This window comes from Corapipo altera, unplaced genomic scaffold, assembly GCF_003945725.1.
Source record: "Corapipo altera isolate COAL_440 unplaced genomic scaffold, ASM394572v1 2b, whole genome shotgun sequence".
NCBI lineage: Eukaryota > Metazoa > Chordata > Aves > Passeriformes > Pipridae > Corapipo > Corapipo altera.
Window position 1 is genome coordinate 18,043,073 of NW_020884874.1, and position 17,176 is coordinate 18,060,248.

The following is a 17,176-nucleotide window of genomic DNA, read 5'->3' on the forward strand; positions in this document are numbered from 1 at the left end:
GGTTCTCGGCATCACCATTCTGTCTGAGGGGTCAGCAGACCTGCTCAGGCACAGCCTCATTTTCTATTGGGAGAAATCAGAATAAGTATTTTATATCCTCATTGTATACTCTTCTCTCTGCATCTTTAAAAGTTTTGCAACCTGACTTCAGGCAATACAACTCATTAGAAATTCAACATTTGCCAGCTGTCACTACAGCTCTCTCCTCTTTGTGAGTATTGTGTGGATGATGGAAAACGCTGCTGGAATTTTACAAGTGCTGGGATTTTTCTAGCTGCTACAGCTGCAGCTGAGAATTATATCTTGAAATTCTATGCCAAGATTGTGGTTTTGTAGGGACTAATGAACACTCGCATGTCAGGGATCAGATATGTGTGAAATGCAAGTTGCATATAATCAAATTATTTTTCTTGAACTCTAACGGACAGATAGAATTGGCCACCAACTGTAAAGTTTTTTTAGCGGAACACAAAAAGGTAAAGCAGATGAATTTGTCTACTCCCTGACTCCAAATATCTTTTCCTTGGTTATGGTTTTCCTGTTTGTTTGATTTCTAGACTTACAATTGAATTTGAACTGCGAACAACAGCTGATTCTGGCTTGCTGTTTTATATGGCCCGCATCAACCATGCTGATTTTGCTACAGTTCAGATAAAGAATGGTCTGCCTTACTTCAGTTATGATCTGGGGAGTGGAGACACCAACACAGTGGTTCCAAACAAAATAAATGATGGCCAGTGGCACAAGGTATAATAGTCTCTAATGCTATGTTATTCTTTGTAATGCTAAGAGTGAGCTTTTTTTGGCCCTAAGATATTTTCAAAATGTAATTTACACAAGCCAAAACTTGTGTAAACTAAGACTTTCTGGGGAAAAAATCATCTAGCAAAATTTGAGTTTTCAGATTCACTGGAACGCGGAAATTTGTCCTTCAGGGAACATATTTCTGGACATATTTAAAATATGTCCCATTTATGGTAAGGAACTGCAGGAAATGTTCCTTCCTGCCTAATAGGGCTCAGGTGAGTATCAGCTCACAATGATGGAATACATCATTAAAGCCAGTTGTTTCTACATTAATAATGTCATTGTTAAGCATGGTGCTAAGAATAAGAAAAATAAAGGAAAAAAAAGAGGTAACATGCAAGTAAACCTTCCCTGGATTATTAATTCCTTAAGGAATAAATATGATATACATGGATGTATTTGACAGCTCCATCCGTGACTCTATGAGGGGAAGCATTATAGGCAATGCCTGTAGCATTTAGGAATAATATCACAACCGTGAAATTTAGTATTTAGTGGGCAAGGACAACAGACACATAGTATATTCATTAGGTAACATGCTGGAAGGCACCAATAAAGACAGTGAAGAAAAGAATACATATAACTATGTTTTCAAATTATATACTATAAGATATACTGAATTTTGTACAGATCTTTGGAAATTCACCACCCGCATCTCATCACCAAATCAGGAGAAAATCTAATTGCATTTTCTCTTACACTTTAATTGCTTCATTCCCACTCTGTTCTCCAGGAATTTTATTTTCACTGGATTTTTAGTCATGAACTTTTTGATGATACCAACTGCTCTACACCAAGGCATTTCATAAGTGGAAAAATGAAGTTGTATTCATAATTTATCTGGTTTAGGCAATATAATATCTAGGAGCACTGGCAGTAGACCAAGGCCCCTTCTTGCTAGTCCCTCTGTACATACAGAAGAGATATGTTTTTGTTCTTTAGCCATGCCCTCTTTATTCTAAGAGTACTGTCTGGAGCATGTATTTCTTAAAGGAGGATTGTGTTTTTGGGGCATACAACTTGACACTCCACAAGAGAGGGCCCCTTGTTGCAGATCCTATTTCTGTAGGGGAGAATGAAGACAAAGTCACAATTCCCAAAAAGCACATGAAAATCCATTTTGAGAGGGGGGAGGAGGGAAGGCAATGTCTTTAAGAAAAGGCCACAGTCTTTGTTTCTAAGAAAGCAGGGGCTTTTCCTCAAAATAATCCCTTAATGGCAGCCTTTTCTCCATATGAAATGATTTAGGTTAAAACATTTCCTTCAGGCCTACAGAAGTCACACATCGTGTTGCTGGTATCTTTTTAGGTTCTCTGCAAGGGTATCTGTTCCCAGTTCCTGTCTCACTCACCTAATCCTTCTTCTGCCCAAGGTGTAGTTATCCATCTCAAATTTACAGTTGCCTGTAAACACCAAGTTCAGTCCCTCACCTTCAGGCCACTGTTGTCAGTGTTCAGTCATTCCCCTTGCATGACAGATATGCTGCCACGCTGAAACAGAAGCAGCCACACTAAAGAAAAGCCAAAAAATACTCTTTGTCTCTCTTTGCTACTCTGGTGAGCCACATACTGTGCTCTTTAGAAATCCACTAATATGCATGATGTATTTATCCCTTTTTTATGCAGAACTATTATTATACTGATTTGTAGATGTTTCAGTATAAACCTTTGAAAAGACATTGGTCTGTGGTTGTTGGGGTAGAATTTACTCAGCTCTTCAGCAACTGCACTTCCTCTATGCAATTCACAGCCCATTTGTCTGAGCAGAAGTCATAATACCGACAGAACATGGTTGGTATTATATTTGCTCTAGCATGAACTATGACCTGAGGCATGTCCAAACTAGTGGAATCATAAACTCAATATTGTCTGCAAATGTGTGCTGCAATAAAGATTTGCAACCAGTACCATTAACATTCAGAATTTACTATTCTCAGTCCTTAAAATTGCAGTCTAATTCCAGGGAAAAAAAATTGTGCAATGCCTATTATAATATGATAAAGCTTTTTAAAGGAACCTCAAGTCTTTTCAGTAATTCTAATAAATAATCGTCGTGATGCCTCCTAACCCAGATGCAATTAAAAGACAGTCAAAATGTTTGCACAAAACATTGCTCAGGAGCTTTGCTCCATAAATATCACTCATAGTTGCTCCATGGTACTTCTGTAACCACTCCTACTACTTTCTCCTGTATTATTACATATTTTGGACTGTAAGGCTGGTTACAATCTGGAAATGCTTTGTTGTCAGAAAACTATCTGTAATTGTATTGCATTTGTGTGTCTTTCTAGATAAAAGTAATTCGAACAAAGCAAGAAGGAAACCTTATAGTAGATGATATTTCAAACAGGACTGTTAGCCCCAAGAAAGCTGATATATTAGATGTTGTAGGAATGCTGTATGTCGGAGGATTGCCCATTAACTACACAACCAGAAGAATTGGTCCGGTAAGCAAATTTGTTTAGGTTATCTTACACTCCTTAAGTATGTTTTGATTGGTACTAGTGTCTTCCCAGTTTTGTCTTGTTTTGCTTTTCCCTCAGATTGCTCAAGAATATGAATAAAATGGACCTTAGGAGAGGTACATTACATCCTTTCACTTGGAATCCAGTTAATGCAACAAAAAATACAAATAGAAATAGCAGAGTTACTCTTTTGGAAAATCAGGAAGTTCCATACACTTGTATCCACTTGGATCACTGTGCAGGTAGCATTTAGGTTCCTGAGTACCACTTGCCCTTTCCCGTTGCTGTAACTCATCTAGCAACAAATGCTAATAAACAGTGAAAGCACCTCCTACAAGAAGCAGCAGAAGCCAAAATTACCCTGGACAAAGTACCCAATAGTACTGCTACTTACTGTAGTAATCAGTTGTGTATTGGTATTACTAAAAGAGGAGAGAATGTGTTTTGAAGTAAGGCCATTAAAATTCTGCTGTAGTCTTTCTGTTTCCAAATCAAATGTTCATATATCAATTTATCACTGTTTCAGTTCAAATGGCCGGCTTCCATGCTGACACAGAACATACCTTGAAAAAACGGAGAGCCCAGAGAAGTGAATATAAGTTTGGCCTAAACTTTGTAGAATTAGCTAGGAACACTGTACTCTCTCACCCAAGCCATTTACTGCATCTATCTACACAACTTCATTTCAGTCATTTCACTTTCTTGATGCCCTTCCAGCCTCACCAGATACATCAGTATCTGAATCAGAGAGAAACCTCTTCTGTGCCTTATTTTTCTCTCTCTGCAGAGGGTTCTTTTGAAGTAGAAGCCTGAACTTGAGTGAATTTAATTATAGCGAACAACAAATTAGCCATCTAGTGCAGCACAATTCAGAAACACAAAAAATAGAATGTGAGTATCAGCTCTGTCTGGGTTCATCCTGGGCAGTTGTATAGAATCAGTAAAGAGAAGGCAAAAGTACAAATCTGGTAAGGAAACAAAACAGACTGCCAAAGAAACTGCAAGACCATTACGGAATGGCAAATACTAGTCTATAAACAGGCAAGAGTCCCCCAATTTGGGTGGACAAAATAAATACAGAAAAGGAATTCCTAGGTCCTGCTTAAGTAAGTCCCTGTAATAACTCATGGACAGGGAACAAAGGGTATAAGTAACCACTCTACATCTGAGAGTTGTATTTCATAAAGAAAACTGATTTGTAAGATAATGTTTCTCAGCAAATAATTAATTGTGCAGAACACTCAAACTGAGGCAAATCTACTGATAATTTGGATTTACCAAGACAAATCTGAGACATTGAAAAACAAAAGCAATACTTAATTACCCACAACACATAATTCATAGTAGTATCAAATCATGCTCTTTGAAATATACCTGCAATTTACAAATACTAATCTAAGGAGAAAGATAACACTAAATCCTTACCTATTGCTCTTTGTCAGAAGTAATGGACGAAACCCATGCAGATAAATGGCTCAGTCTGGCAGTAACAGTCTGAGATTCTGATAGTCTTAAGTGCTTTGGGACTTAAATGAAACTGTGACTTCAAATGCCATGTAAAAACCAGTGCTTGTCTTCCAATCATTCTCAATAAAATACACACCCAGTGATGTATTAAGAGAGTGTTGTGTTGTAGACTTCATGTAAAGGCTCTGAAGCAAAGTTGAAAGGATATGTTATCTTAATTAAGACTTTCTTCTAAACATTCATTAGCCTTTTTAGACACTAATTGATTATATAACCAGAGGTGGGTTGGCTTTCTATTCAGTGCAGAAGACTGATACCTACTTATTTGGATTCAGCAGAACTCACATTTTAAACACACAAAACTCTGCTTTCAGCAACAGAGGTTATATTACCATGCTAATGTGTCACCAGATTTACTTTTCCATAAGCAAAGGGAAATTTTAAACTAGAGAACGTTATTGAGTTGTCTACATATCTTGCATTTCTGTGATTTATTCTTGCAGTGAAGATGGAAAGATTTGTTTTCTTTTCTGGCATTTTCCTTTGTTGATAACAAAACTTGTTGATTTGGAGATGACTTTCACTTAGAAATTACAAAAAGGTCTATTTATGAAGAATCTGACAGAAAGCATTGTTCAGCTCAGAACTGAATTTATTCAGTGATATTGCTCAAGTTCTCATGAAAATTTTGTACAGGTATATTTAGCTGTAATAAGCTATATAATTTCACGGTACATACATCTTTGATTTACAAGAAAATTCTTGGAAATTCTTTCAATTACTAGTCAGAATACTGTTAGAGGAGGTAGTGTGCAGAGTCAAGACTTGTCTCTGCAGATGTACCTCTATCCTTTCTGTATTTGCTCATATTTCTAGGCTGTATTTTATACACAGATGTTTATTTTCCTCCTTTCTACTGTTCTGCTTATGAATATATCTTCTTTTTTTTCTCAAAGTATGTGTTTTATCATTTTCCTCTCTCCCACTGATATCAGGGATAGACTTTTTTAATTCTAAGTCAAAGATCAAAGCCCTTGTCTGAATCTGAGAACCAAAATGCAGCTTCTGCACACCTTGGAGGGAAAAAAGGAGAGAAAGCTCTGGAGGAGATACCAGTGGCTTCCAGAGGACCCGTTGGTATGCTCTGATCACACCCAGGGCAGCCCAGTGTGTAGCCTAGGTAGTCTCTCACTCCTGCCCCAGGCAGATCTTGCGTACTTACACCACCATTTTAAGTGTGCACACATCACCCACTGGGAGTCAGAATCATGTGCGCCCAGTGCAGAAGCCAAATTGGAGCTGCAGTTTGCTGCCCTGCACAGGAGCCTCCTTATACCTAAGTACATTCCATGCCTCCACTTACCTCTCTGGCCAACAGAGTGGCGCTTATCATTGTGGTCATCAGACTACGTACAGTCAACAACCTTTACATAGGGTTTTTCATTTTAGTAGCCGTGTATCTGCATTACCTCTCCTTACCATGCAACGTTAGGCCCACAGTAAAGTGATTAAAGGAAAAAAAAAAAACCCTAGTAAAATTACCAGCAGCCCAGAGAACTATATCCAGTATCTTCATCTACTTGCAAACCCCATAACCTAGTCAATTAAAAAGGTAAAGTATAGGCCATTAAATTCCTGCATTGCTGATGTAATTTGCTGTTTCATTATGCGGTGTATTATTTTATGTCCCCTCCATTAAGCCAAATAGATGTGACTCAGATCACATCACTGAAAAGTAATGTAATTCATCCTCAGTATGACTAAGATTAGATTCCAATTACAATCAGATATTAAGCATTAGCCATGTAAAATTCAAGTTTTATCCAGTTCCATAAATCCAGCAGAGAAGCAGAGGAAATGTACTTTTTGATTGCATACTTTAGGCTTACTTTCACAGTTATACATTTTGTTTGAAATATTGACTGCAGATCATCTACAGCATCGATGGCTGCATCAGGAATTTTAAAATGACAGAATCACCTGTTGACCTGGATAATCCAACTTCCAGCTTCAGTGTTGGGAAATGCTTTGTCACTGCCCAGAAGGGAACATACTTTGATGGAACAGGCTTTGCCAAAGCAGGTAATAAACAACAATTCTGCTGATAGACAAAGAACAGAGAAAGAAGAGATTCTGCTTTCAAAAACTCCCGGTGCTACCTAACTCCTGTTGGCTGGAGGCAAAATGAGACCACTACTTGAAACTGTCATTGATCGTTTTTGGTTATCTTGCCTAAGCATAGACTATATGACTTTCTAGCAAGGTCTCACACTAAGCACAACCACCATAACAGTTATTTACATAATTTCACATGAAATGGAGTGGATTAATAATGCTTAGTTACTTCACATTACTCACAACACACTTTGTGTGATTATTAGGAATAATGTATTAAATGCTTATCTTCATTTTATTATGCTTCCCCTTTTCTCTCCAAGTTGGTGCATACAGAGTGGGAACAGACCTGCTTGTGGAATTTGAATTCCGTACAACACGAATGAATGGTGTTCTTCTAGGAGTCAGCAGCCAGAAAATGGATGGGCTTGGCATTGAATTAGTAGGTGGAAAAGTGAGTAGCAAAGCAGTTTTGTCTCTTTATGAAGATTGGTTTTAGACAGCACAGGTAGTTTAAATGCAAGGTTACTACCCCAGTCTCAAGGCATCTCAAACAATATCTGGGCTTTCCTTTATGCAACACTTGTCACTTTCCATACACCTATAGTCTCTTAACACTTTCAAAAGATACTTTAAAAAATTCTGTAACACTTGAGTTTCCTAAAACGACATCATCAGGTCTTAAATTAATGACTATATGAGAAGTTTTGAGGAAAGGCTTTGTCATTAATACCGTTTTCTTGTTTATATCTTTTATTCCACAGTCCAGAAAACCAGCCATTAATCTGTCACTATAGAGAGCTTGGCGGGGGGGGGGGGGTGGTGCTGTGAAACACCCTAAAACTAAGACCCCAAAAATGGAAATACAGCAATTTTGTTCATTTCCACTTGTGTTTATCTCAGTGACATAACACACATCCCAGAGGGAGAGCAATCCACATAGAGTCTGGTATTAAATTAGAGTGTGTGTACAGTCAGACCATGTTGACTTTAAACAAAAAAAATAAATAAAAAGAACTTAAGAACCATTTTGAAAACTGGCTGACTTCCATGTCATGCTTTTCAGGTGATGTTTCACGTTGACAATGGTGCAGGCCGATTCTCTGCTGTCTATGAGCCAGATGCACCAGGCAGCTTGTGTGATGGACAGTGGCACAAGGTTATTGCAAACAAGATCAAACACCATTTAGAGCTGACTATTGACGGCAAACAGGTGGATAATAGCAGCCCAAACAGGGCCTCGACCTCAGCGGACACTAATGACCCTGTCTTCGTCGGAGGTTATCCTGGTGAGCACGTAACACACAACTTGTGCTTTACTTATGCTCTAGTAACACTGCCTTGGTAATGACTTAGGTACAATTAGGACCAGTATATTAAAGATGATGGGTAAGTGTGTATCAGTTGTCATGGATGCTCATTTCTGCATCCAGCTGCGTTTCAGAACAAGAAGTTCTGCAACACCAAGGGAGTCTCACAGATACCTCTGCCCCATTTCAAATAGGCACTGTCACAGAGAATCAGGCAGACTTTCTGCCTTCTGCTGCTCACACACACACATAGCCTCCTTCTTAAAACTTTATATTTAGTAACAGCATAATAGTTATGTTGTAATAGTAACAGTATATGGCAAATTTAAATTTAAGTGAAGAATGGCAAATTTTAACTAAAGAATGCATGTATGCCCTTGGATGAGGCAGGGAACCATGCGTGTAAATCAGCCTATAAACCTGAGGAACTTAGGAATGTGCAGGGCAGCTTGCAAAGAGAGGTGAGAAGACACCACCTCTTCTTGATTAATGTCTTTGCTTGTGGTCTGCTGGTTTTTAAAGGAAAAAAAAAATAATCAAAATTTGCTAATCAGTATTCTGGAAACCCTTGAGAGAATTGCTCTATGCAGAGGTGATTGAAGAGGATTGAGAACGGAGCTGACCTCTGTAGCTAGCTTTATCTTCCACTAAACTGATAATGAATGCTAGTATTCATCTCTTCATAGACAGTCAATAAGTTTATCTAACAGTAGTTTACTTTCTGAAAACGCAGTTGATATGTTTACAAAGTACAGTTCTGTTGCTTTTATAATAAAGTTTCCCTTTAGCTTGCAAACAAAAAAAGCAAAGTAAGTTTGCAGTATCTACTCTAGTGAATACTGAGGGCAATGGCAATACACCTCTGAGTTAATTCCTAAATTATTTTCTGTAAGTTGTATTTTCCCCCCATTCTGATGTGTGATATAGTACATCCAAAAAGCCTTCTCTCTCAAGCTCCGGAACATTTTAAAAAATGTCCTTGATACTGACATATGAGAGTTGTACTTCAGTCACAATGCCTATTCATAAGGACCAACAACCTTATGCCAGAGGGAAAAAAGCTTTGTTGCAGCCTTTTTATAACAAAACAAGATTCTATATAGGAGCTAGTACTAAAGAAATACTGCAGATGGAGTTACTAACTCATTCTGGACTGTGTGTCAAGAAGTATATTGCAAGAGAAACAAATCGCAGTAACACTGCAATCTGTACATACAAGCCTACCCTTACATCATGTTAAAGTGACATTCCTGAGTTCAGACACATAGCAAGTTATGAAATTATTTAATAAACCTACTGCACATGTAAACACTTCACACTTCTTTTGCCATCTAGTCTAGCTTATCCAAGATTTGTTTTAATATTTCCAATACCTGGACAGCTTCATCTCAAATTTGAAACACAGTATCATGAGATTATGTAAAATGAGTAAGCTTTTGTATTTTCCGTTCTCTTGAGGCTTCTCCTGGCTGCATAAACAGTGCAAAACATTTGTAAACCAGCTAGAATTAGCTGATGGAGAATTTTCTGTGTAGAGAAAATTTTCAGCACCACAGCATGGACAAGAATATAAATTCCTGAGTACCCATAAAAACTGTTACTCGTCTCTTAGTATCACTCTTCCCTGTGCAAGGAGGGACAAATGGATTCAGTCATCTCATCATCTGCGAAACAGAATAATGCTATGGCCAGTCTTTCCTCTACAGGTGTAAAGTTATTTCTGCAACTCTTACTTTATCAGTCACATAGATATGTATCGAAGTGCATCCCTGTAGCAGAGCACTGAGAAACAAGTTGGGCCATGAATTTCAAGCAATTGAGAGAAATATTTCCAGTTTCTCAGTCCAACCAACCTCACTTCTATCCCCTCCTTCTTTAGTGGAAGAGATGTACTCAAATCCCTGGCTTTACTATCAGCAAGAAAAAAAAGTCAGCTTGAAAACTGTCAAAAGAAGCCCATAAATGTCCCTTGAAGTCCATCCTGAGGAACTGGTTTTCTTCTGACATTAGAGCCAAGAATTGCATACACTTTGGCCTTTTCTTCTCTGTTATTCTGTGGATAAATAGCTTGAAAACTTGAATATCTGCTGAACTAGCATGTATGCATCATACACCATTTATAGCTAGCAAGTTGCATCCATGATTTACAATGGCAGTTTAAATGTGTTCAGATTCTGCCACTGTCATGGTAAGACAGAAAAAGAAAACAAGAGTGGATTATTGTCTAAGATAAGCATTTATCACATTTACTCATAATCTTTGTAATTTTTTTACTAATTAATATATACAGCAAATAAAACATTCATATATTGCTGGGGACATCTGTTTTCCTGCAGGACTCTCAAACAACAAAATTAAGTATCAACTCAAACTAACACAGTTCCTTTCTCCTTTTTTTTCCCCCTCCTTCAGATGGTGTGACCCAGTTCGGGCTGACTACTAATATCCGTTTTAAAGGATGTATTCGATTTCTGAAGCTCACCAAGGGTACTGCAAAACCTCAAGAGATTAACTTCAGCAAAGCTTTGGAGCTGAAGGGTGTTCAGCCACTGTCGTGCCCTGCAAACTAGCTGTCATTCAGCCAGGAGGGGTCTGTTTATATAAGCACCTCAGATTAAAAAAAAATCTATACCTAAAATGCATTCATAATAAAATGTCTTTATGCAAGTATTTGAGTAGTGTTTGTGGTATATTCAAATGTCTAATTCAACATATCTCACAAGAATTCATGAACTAACCCCTTCCCCATCCCCTTCATTAAGGGAGTAGAACAATAATTTTTATTTATCTCTTTTCTTATAGTTCAAATGCAAATGTTTCATCATTCTTGTGCTGAGTGATACTATGTATTATGCAAGTTGTTCTGGTTTTATGGAACACAGGATCACAGAATATCTCAAATTGGATGGGACCCATAAGGATCATTGAGTCCAACTCCCTTAAAAGCTCCTTAAATGCTTTTGGTGAAGTAGATCTGTAAACTTGTATTCCTTTACTATTCTAAATACAGTGCACTTGTGTGCATGCACAGTTCTGTCCTTCATTAGCATATTACTTTGCTTCAAAAAATTATGCTTTGGTCACTCCCAAGAGCTACTAGAAAATTTTTCTGACCATAATATTTCCCATGAAGTTTCACTGAGAAGATCAAAACTTTGTGTAATCTACATGGCTGCTGTCATGCTATAACTATGGAACCAAATGCAGAAAGGAAAATGTTACAACTTAATGTATTTGAGATTATTGAAGAAAATATGTTGCACCTTAAGTCCCTGCTATATCATTTGAATAGCACTGGATTTTAACAGAGGCTATGTTGTTTGATGTTGGAAGATTGAGTTTCTAATGGAGGTACTATAAAACCAGGTTCTATTACTTACCTCAAAATACAGTTTTAAATGATCCTTAATAAATAAAGTTTGATACTGGCTCTCTCTCCAATTACACATGATATTGAAGTTACACATAGCAAAATTCACAAACCCAGTTTTTAAACGAAGGTGAAATTTGGATACTTGGAGCAGAATGGTGGTGAAGCAGGAGAATCCCAGAGAGTATTAGTACACCACCTACCACTAATCTCTACTGTTACCTCTTTATGAAATCCTCACTTTAAAAGCAGCTTCCAAAGTTCAGCTCTACTGCTTCTGCTTGATGCTGTCGGTTTGTGAGGAATACTGAATGCAGAAGCCACCCTAGATGATCTTCCTTACATAAAATTTATAGTTCTCTGTGGAAACATAGATGGAGAGATGAAAGTTGCTGCCTAGATTCTCATTAAAATGTCAAATCCTAGTGATTTTCTTCAGTGCTTTGTATGTTCTAGAGGACTATGAAATCATCATTGAAATGTGGATTGTTTCAAGTTGTTAAACTGTACTTTTGCAAAGGTTGTGATGCAGAACAGCTACTACATGAATGTAAAAAAAACTAGCTACGCAAAAGAAAAAACCCTAGCAATAAGGTAGCAGAACCATGCAATTAAAAGAAAAAAACAGGTTTTAATTAATTTTTCTGCCCACAGAGGGTCTTGAATACACATTTTCAGAACTTCTGACATTACTAAAAGAAGGCAGTGCAAAATTTGTGCATAGGCTAGTTGCAAAATTTGTGTTTGGCAGTGAGCACTCCTGCAGGAGTGCTTTGTATTTTACAAAAGGCCTCTTTGGCTTACAATGTTTCTTTAAACTGCCACGGGGGAAAAAAAGACATCTTTACACTGGGAAAGTGCATTAAAGAGATGGTAGTAAATATGTATACTGCCACTCTAATGGTTTGAGGAGTCTACCATCAATCACATACACCTGAAGAAAAACTGTCTAGCTCATGTGAAGCCCTGAAGTAATTGTCTTCAGTGAGTATTCTGGTTTTAGTTGCAACTGGCCCTTAATGTTAAGAAACAGTTGATGGCCATGCAGTGTTACCCATGTTCAAAGTGCTAAGAATTAGCAAAGCATACATTTGTCTCTGAAAAAGCCTAGTTATGGAATACATACTGTCTTTAACTTCTACATGGTAGTGCTTCTAACAAGCACAATGTAAAATATTAATGTGTTTCTATTTTATTATTTGTGCCTCATGTATTTACCTACTCTCATCCCTATATTTCAGGATAGTTTGAGCAGCTCAAGAAAAGCAGGCCATAACACTTCAAATACAGTTGAGTACTTCCAAAAGTCTTGAAAAATATGAACAAATGAAGCCCCAGGACTTTTCTGCACGGGGATGTATGTTGCTGTTATGAATTTCTCACAACACACAGAACAGCCAAGCCATTTGGCCCATTACACTACCTAGGCATATTTCCTATCCTAACCTCTAGATTCTACTCAACTTGTTGTTTCTTTTTTAACCCAAACTTGTTTGCAAAGTTTTGGGGTTTTGTTTTTTCTGATTGGGTTTTTTTGGACTTGAAAACACAAGGGAAATTTGAACAACTGAAACTAGAGCAGCATGAGTTAATACCGTGGCCAGCCTGAGAGGCAGGAAATTGCCATTGCTCCGCTCAGTGCTGCATCAGCAATGGTCTTTCACATAAATATGTCTTTGCTTTCAAAACAATTACTGGAGTTTCTGAATGAAAGAAATGGAAAGGGAAAAAAGAAAAAGAGAGGCTTTTATTTTCTTAGCTATGTTGAATTATTTCTCTCTTGCATGACCTTCCAGGAATGTGTGAGACAGAGCAAAAAACAAAGAAACAATGCACATTATTTCATTTCTTGAACTTTTGAGTGGAAATAATCAACCATCTGCTGTCCTCTGCTAAAGGAAATACACTCAGTAGGCTGAAACAACAGCTATTTCAGCAAACAGCCAAGCTAAAAGAGAAAAACCTGACTAATTTGTTTTTGCAGATCAGTGAGTGAATGCAGCAAGTACTGTTAGCAAAGCTTTCTGCATTGAAGATTCAGCACAGCATCTGGGAATGATCCCAGCTCCCTGTTACTACAAGATCTCTTGCCATACAAGAGATTCATAGATTGTCAGATTCCAGATAAAGACTAAAATTGCTTGAAACCAGCAGGTTGTGAGCTTCAGAGCCATATGCAAATTGCTAGAGATTATGCCACTGCTGACTGTTCCAGGAGCAAGACAATACCTTTCCAATTCAAGACTGAAAACTAATAAAGACTGCAAACTAATACATATCCAGAGCACACAGGTATTTAAAACCTTATTTTGGTGGATATTTTGCATACAAAAGTTTTTACTGCTTTTTTTTACTGCCTTTTTTTTTGTTGTTGTTGGTTGGTTGTTTTTTGCCTTTTTTTTTTTTTTTTGCACACACTTTAAATACTCTGCTGCTGAACTTAAAAAGAAAAACTCACATACAGGTGTTTTTTTAAATTGTTTCAAGATCGACCTTGTTGACTGAGGTCACTTTTAGGCATTTATGATGAATAGTCACTCTTAATCTGTAGTTTTAGGCAAACTGCTATGCATGAAAAAGGTTATGTTTTCAAGTTTAAATACAAGCAGTTCTCAACTTAAAGTCTTTGTAAGGAGTAATTTACTTTTTCTTTCTATTAAATCATGCTTTCAGCTCTTTATAGGAACTTTTACAGGGAAGAACGTTTTTCTGGCTTAGTACTTTTCTTTAGAATGCACAACAAAAAATGCTTAAAAATCCAAACCATTTCCCCTGTCTCTCTTTTAATATAGAAACCACCAGGAATGCCAGTCCCAGGCTTTCACTTGTTCAGCTATGGTGCTTCTGGGCTGTCTCAGATGTCTGCTGAGGGGTTTACAGCACAGGCAAGTAAAATTTTTCGCTGACCTGTTTCTGACCAACAAGAAAAGTGTACACCGTACCTTTCATATGCATGCATCTACTGAAGAACCACCAAAAGATCCCAATTCCCACATACACACCAGTTTTTAAACCTTCAAAGAAGACTTTGCACTTTTCAGCTGTTTAAGTTTTTATGAAAGCAAATAAAACTCTTCTGAAAGTATCCTATGCAGTGAAAAATGTTATTTTTAGAGCAATTTAATGAGATACCATAGCTAGACCACTGGATTTTTAACCTTTTTCTCTTTATGCCATCTGCATTGCTTAAAAATCCTACCAGTTCTTCAGTCATCCATATAGACTGAACTTCTGGTGTAAATACATAGAAAAGAATATCACTTTCATGCTTCATAATAGACATAGTCATGCTTCATAAATAGACAGAAAACCATACAGACCTTTCTTCAACATTGTTCTTTAAATATACTGCTGACGTGTCATGTAATGAAATTGAAAGAAGACCCCAAATTATTCAGGTTATATATTTCTATGGTGTTATTCTTCATAGTCAAGAGTACAAATAATTTTTCAGGTACCTGAGGTCCCAGATAATTGCCAATATGACTCATCTGTTTCAACTCCAAAAAAACAAACCTTTCCTTTTCAAATTTAGTGGGCAACCCAGCAAACTAAAATATCTAATTTAAGCAAAGAAAGAAAACCCTAGGGAAAAATCTCCAGGAGTCAGTGCTCTCATACATTTTTCATGCTCCAACTGGGACCAATATTAGAATATTTAGCCCAAATCTAACACCATCTCACAGTTTTCACTTGACTGTGGAGTAAATCATTTTGAAGAGAACTGCACAAAACTCTCCTAATGCTGCTCCTTCTTCCTACCTTTTTTAAAAGGATGTTTGACTATAAAACTAAACTGATACTTTCTGCTTGCCCTGCTTTTATCTATGTAACTATCACTCCATAATAGAGGTTATAATGAAGTTAGGTGTCTAGAGTTTCAAAGACTAACTTTTATATAGTATTATGAAAAATTCTGCAAAGCTGAATAATCTGCTGTGACATCTCCCGTTTTAAACATAATTTATTTTGACAACTTTGGTTCTTCTAGTTGGCATGAGCAAGGAAGGATGACTTGAGGCCCTTGAGTAGCTACATTTCCTGTGGTTTTCTTCATTATGACTCTGTACTGCAATACAACATGAATTGATTTAAACAGCCAAAGGCCTCACTCTTTTACTCAGTTTCACGTCAACAGAATGGCTCCCTGGGAGAGGAAAAACTGCCCATCCCTCTGCATTGAGGAAGGAAGCACACAGAGTGACATGGACTCCTGTGATCCTCAGAGGCATAGGGCTGTGGAATAAACCAGGGCCCTTGCCTCCACAAATTTGAGTTATTTGAAGTTATAGTCTTCTTAAGCACTGAGATGCCTGGAGGTGTTGACTGGCCTAAGACATCAGAGAATGATACCTCTACAGTTTGCATCAGTCTACTCCACCTGAAGATTAAGGAAAGATGCACATATTACAGGTTATTCTAGTATTTCTTATTTAGCACCTGTTTAAGCAAGACCTCTATTTCATTACTCTTTTAAAGATTCTGTTTTTGTGTTAAATTGAGGGCAAATCATTGCTTCTTTTTTGATGGCTTTTTCTTTCTCTGTGTCATGGACAACTGTGTCCTACAACTGAGGGGGAAGTAAGCCTACAGCTGAAATACTGCTGCTTGAAAACAATTGATGTCATGTTAAACTGTTATTGATACACCCATCAGACTACAGTTTCTATTTCAGACGACCAGAGGAAACAACAGGCTGTCCTTTGCCATATCTGCAAATGCCACCTCCAGAGCTCTATTGGCTCCTATTGCCCCAGAATCCAAATTATGAGCCTGATCCATCAAATGAAACAGCAGGGCTGCATGGCCAGACTCTGCCAGCGACCAATAAGCAGTGAACTTTGGTCACTACAGAAGCTGCAGACAAGCCTACTGCCATCCTAAGTGTTCTGTTTCATCTAATGTCATTGGTAAAACCTTTCTGCCCAAAGAAGGAACTTGGTAGCTCTGCTGCAATCCGCTACAGTAGTCAGCATTAGGGTTAATCTTAATGGAATACAGCAGAACTCCAGTTTAGGGAAAAACTTCCAGATCCCGGTAACTAGCTAGTTTCTTAATCCTCAGTAAACCAGAGCTGCAAGCACAACCACTTAGATCTTTGTCACTGAGCAGCAGCATTAAGAGAGATATTAACCTTACATATATATTCCCTGAAGCCTGGTTTTTTTCTGTAAATGGCTGCATTATTGCTACTATTCAGACCATTTTGACAATCTGAACAAATCTCCCCATTAAGGAAAATAAGGTTTAACAAAGGGGGTGAATTTGGCTGGAATAGCTGATTAGATTGGTTGTGAATTCACTGACACTGCAGCAAGTAGGAAAATCTAACTAACTCCTGACTGCTGTTACAAATCTGCTGCCTTGTGCAAAGTCTCAAGGTCAAAGGACCAGAGTATTGCTAATACTCTACTGCACCTCCTCCAGGCCATGGACAGCTGGGCAGAAGAGTGAACTACCCAGATAAACACTACTTGCAACAGTGGGTTGCCCTAAATTATAAAACCCAGCTTTCATCCAATGCTGCATACAGCTGGTGCACACCAAAGGAAAAGGTTACAACATTCAAAACACTGATATCATATCTACATACTTTAGTACACATTCATAGAGCCAAAGGGACAGCAGGGAAATAAGCATGTC

The 17,176-nt window shown here is 37.7% G+C and overlaps 1 protein-coding gene across 2 annotated transcripts in view; it reads left to right on the top strand.

Annotated features, from left to right (window-relative positions):
* Positions 1–10,833, top strand: part of LAMA2 (laminin subunit alpha 2) — a 275,987-nt gene extending 265,154 nt beyond the window's left edge. For both annotated transcript variants that reach the window (XM_027632844.1, XM_027632852.1), the window contains 6 exons: positions 558–747; positions 3,098–3,253; positions 6,667–6,820; positions 7,177–7,307; positions 7,920–8,142; positions 10,576–10,833. In XM_027632844.1, the coding sequence (XP_027488645.1) occupies positions 558–747; positions 3,098–3,253; positions 6,667–6,820; positions 7,177–7,307; positions 7,920–8,142; positions 10,576–10,733 (1,012 nt within the window). In that variant the 3' untranslated portion in view covers positions 10,734–10,833. The remainder of the gene's footprint in view (positions 1–557; positions 748–3,097; positions 3,254–6,666; positions 6,821–7,176; positions 7,308–7,919; positions 8,143–10,575) is intronic.
* The last annotated feature ends 6,343 nt before the right edge of the window (positions 10,834–17,176 follow it).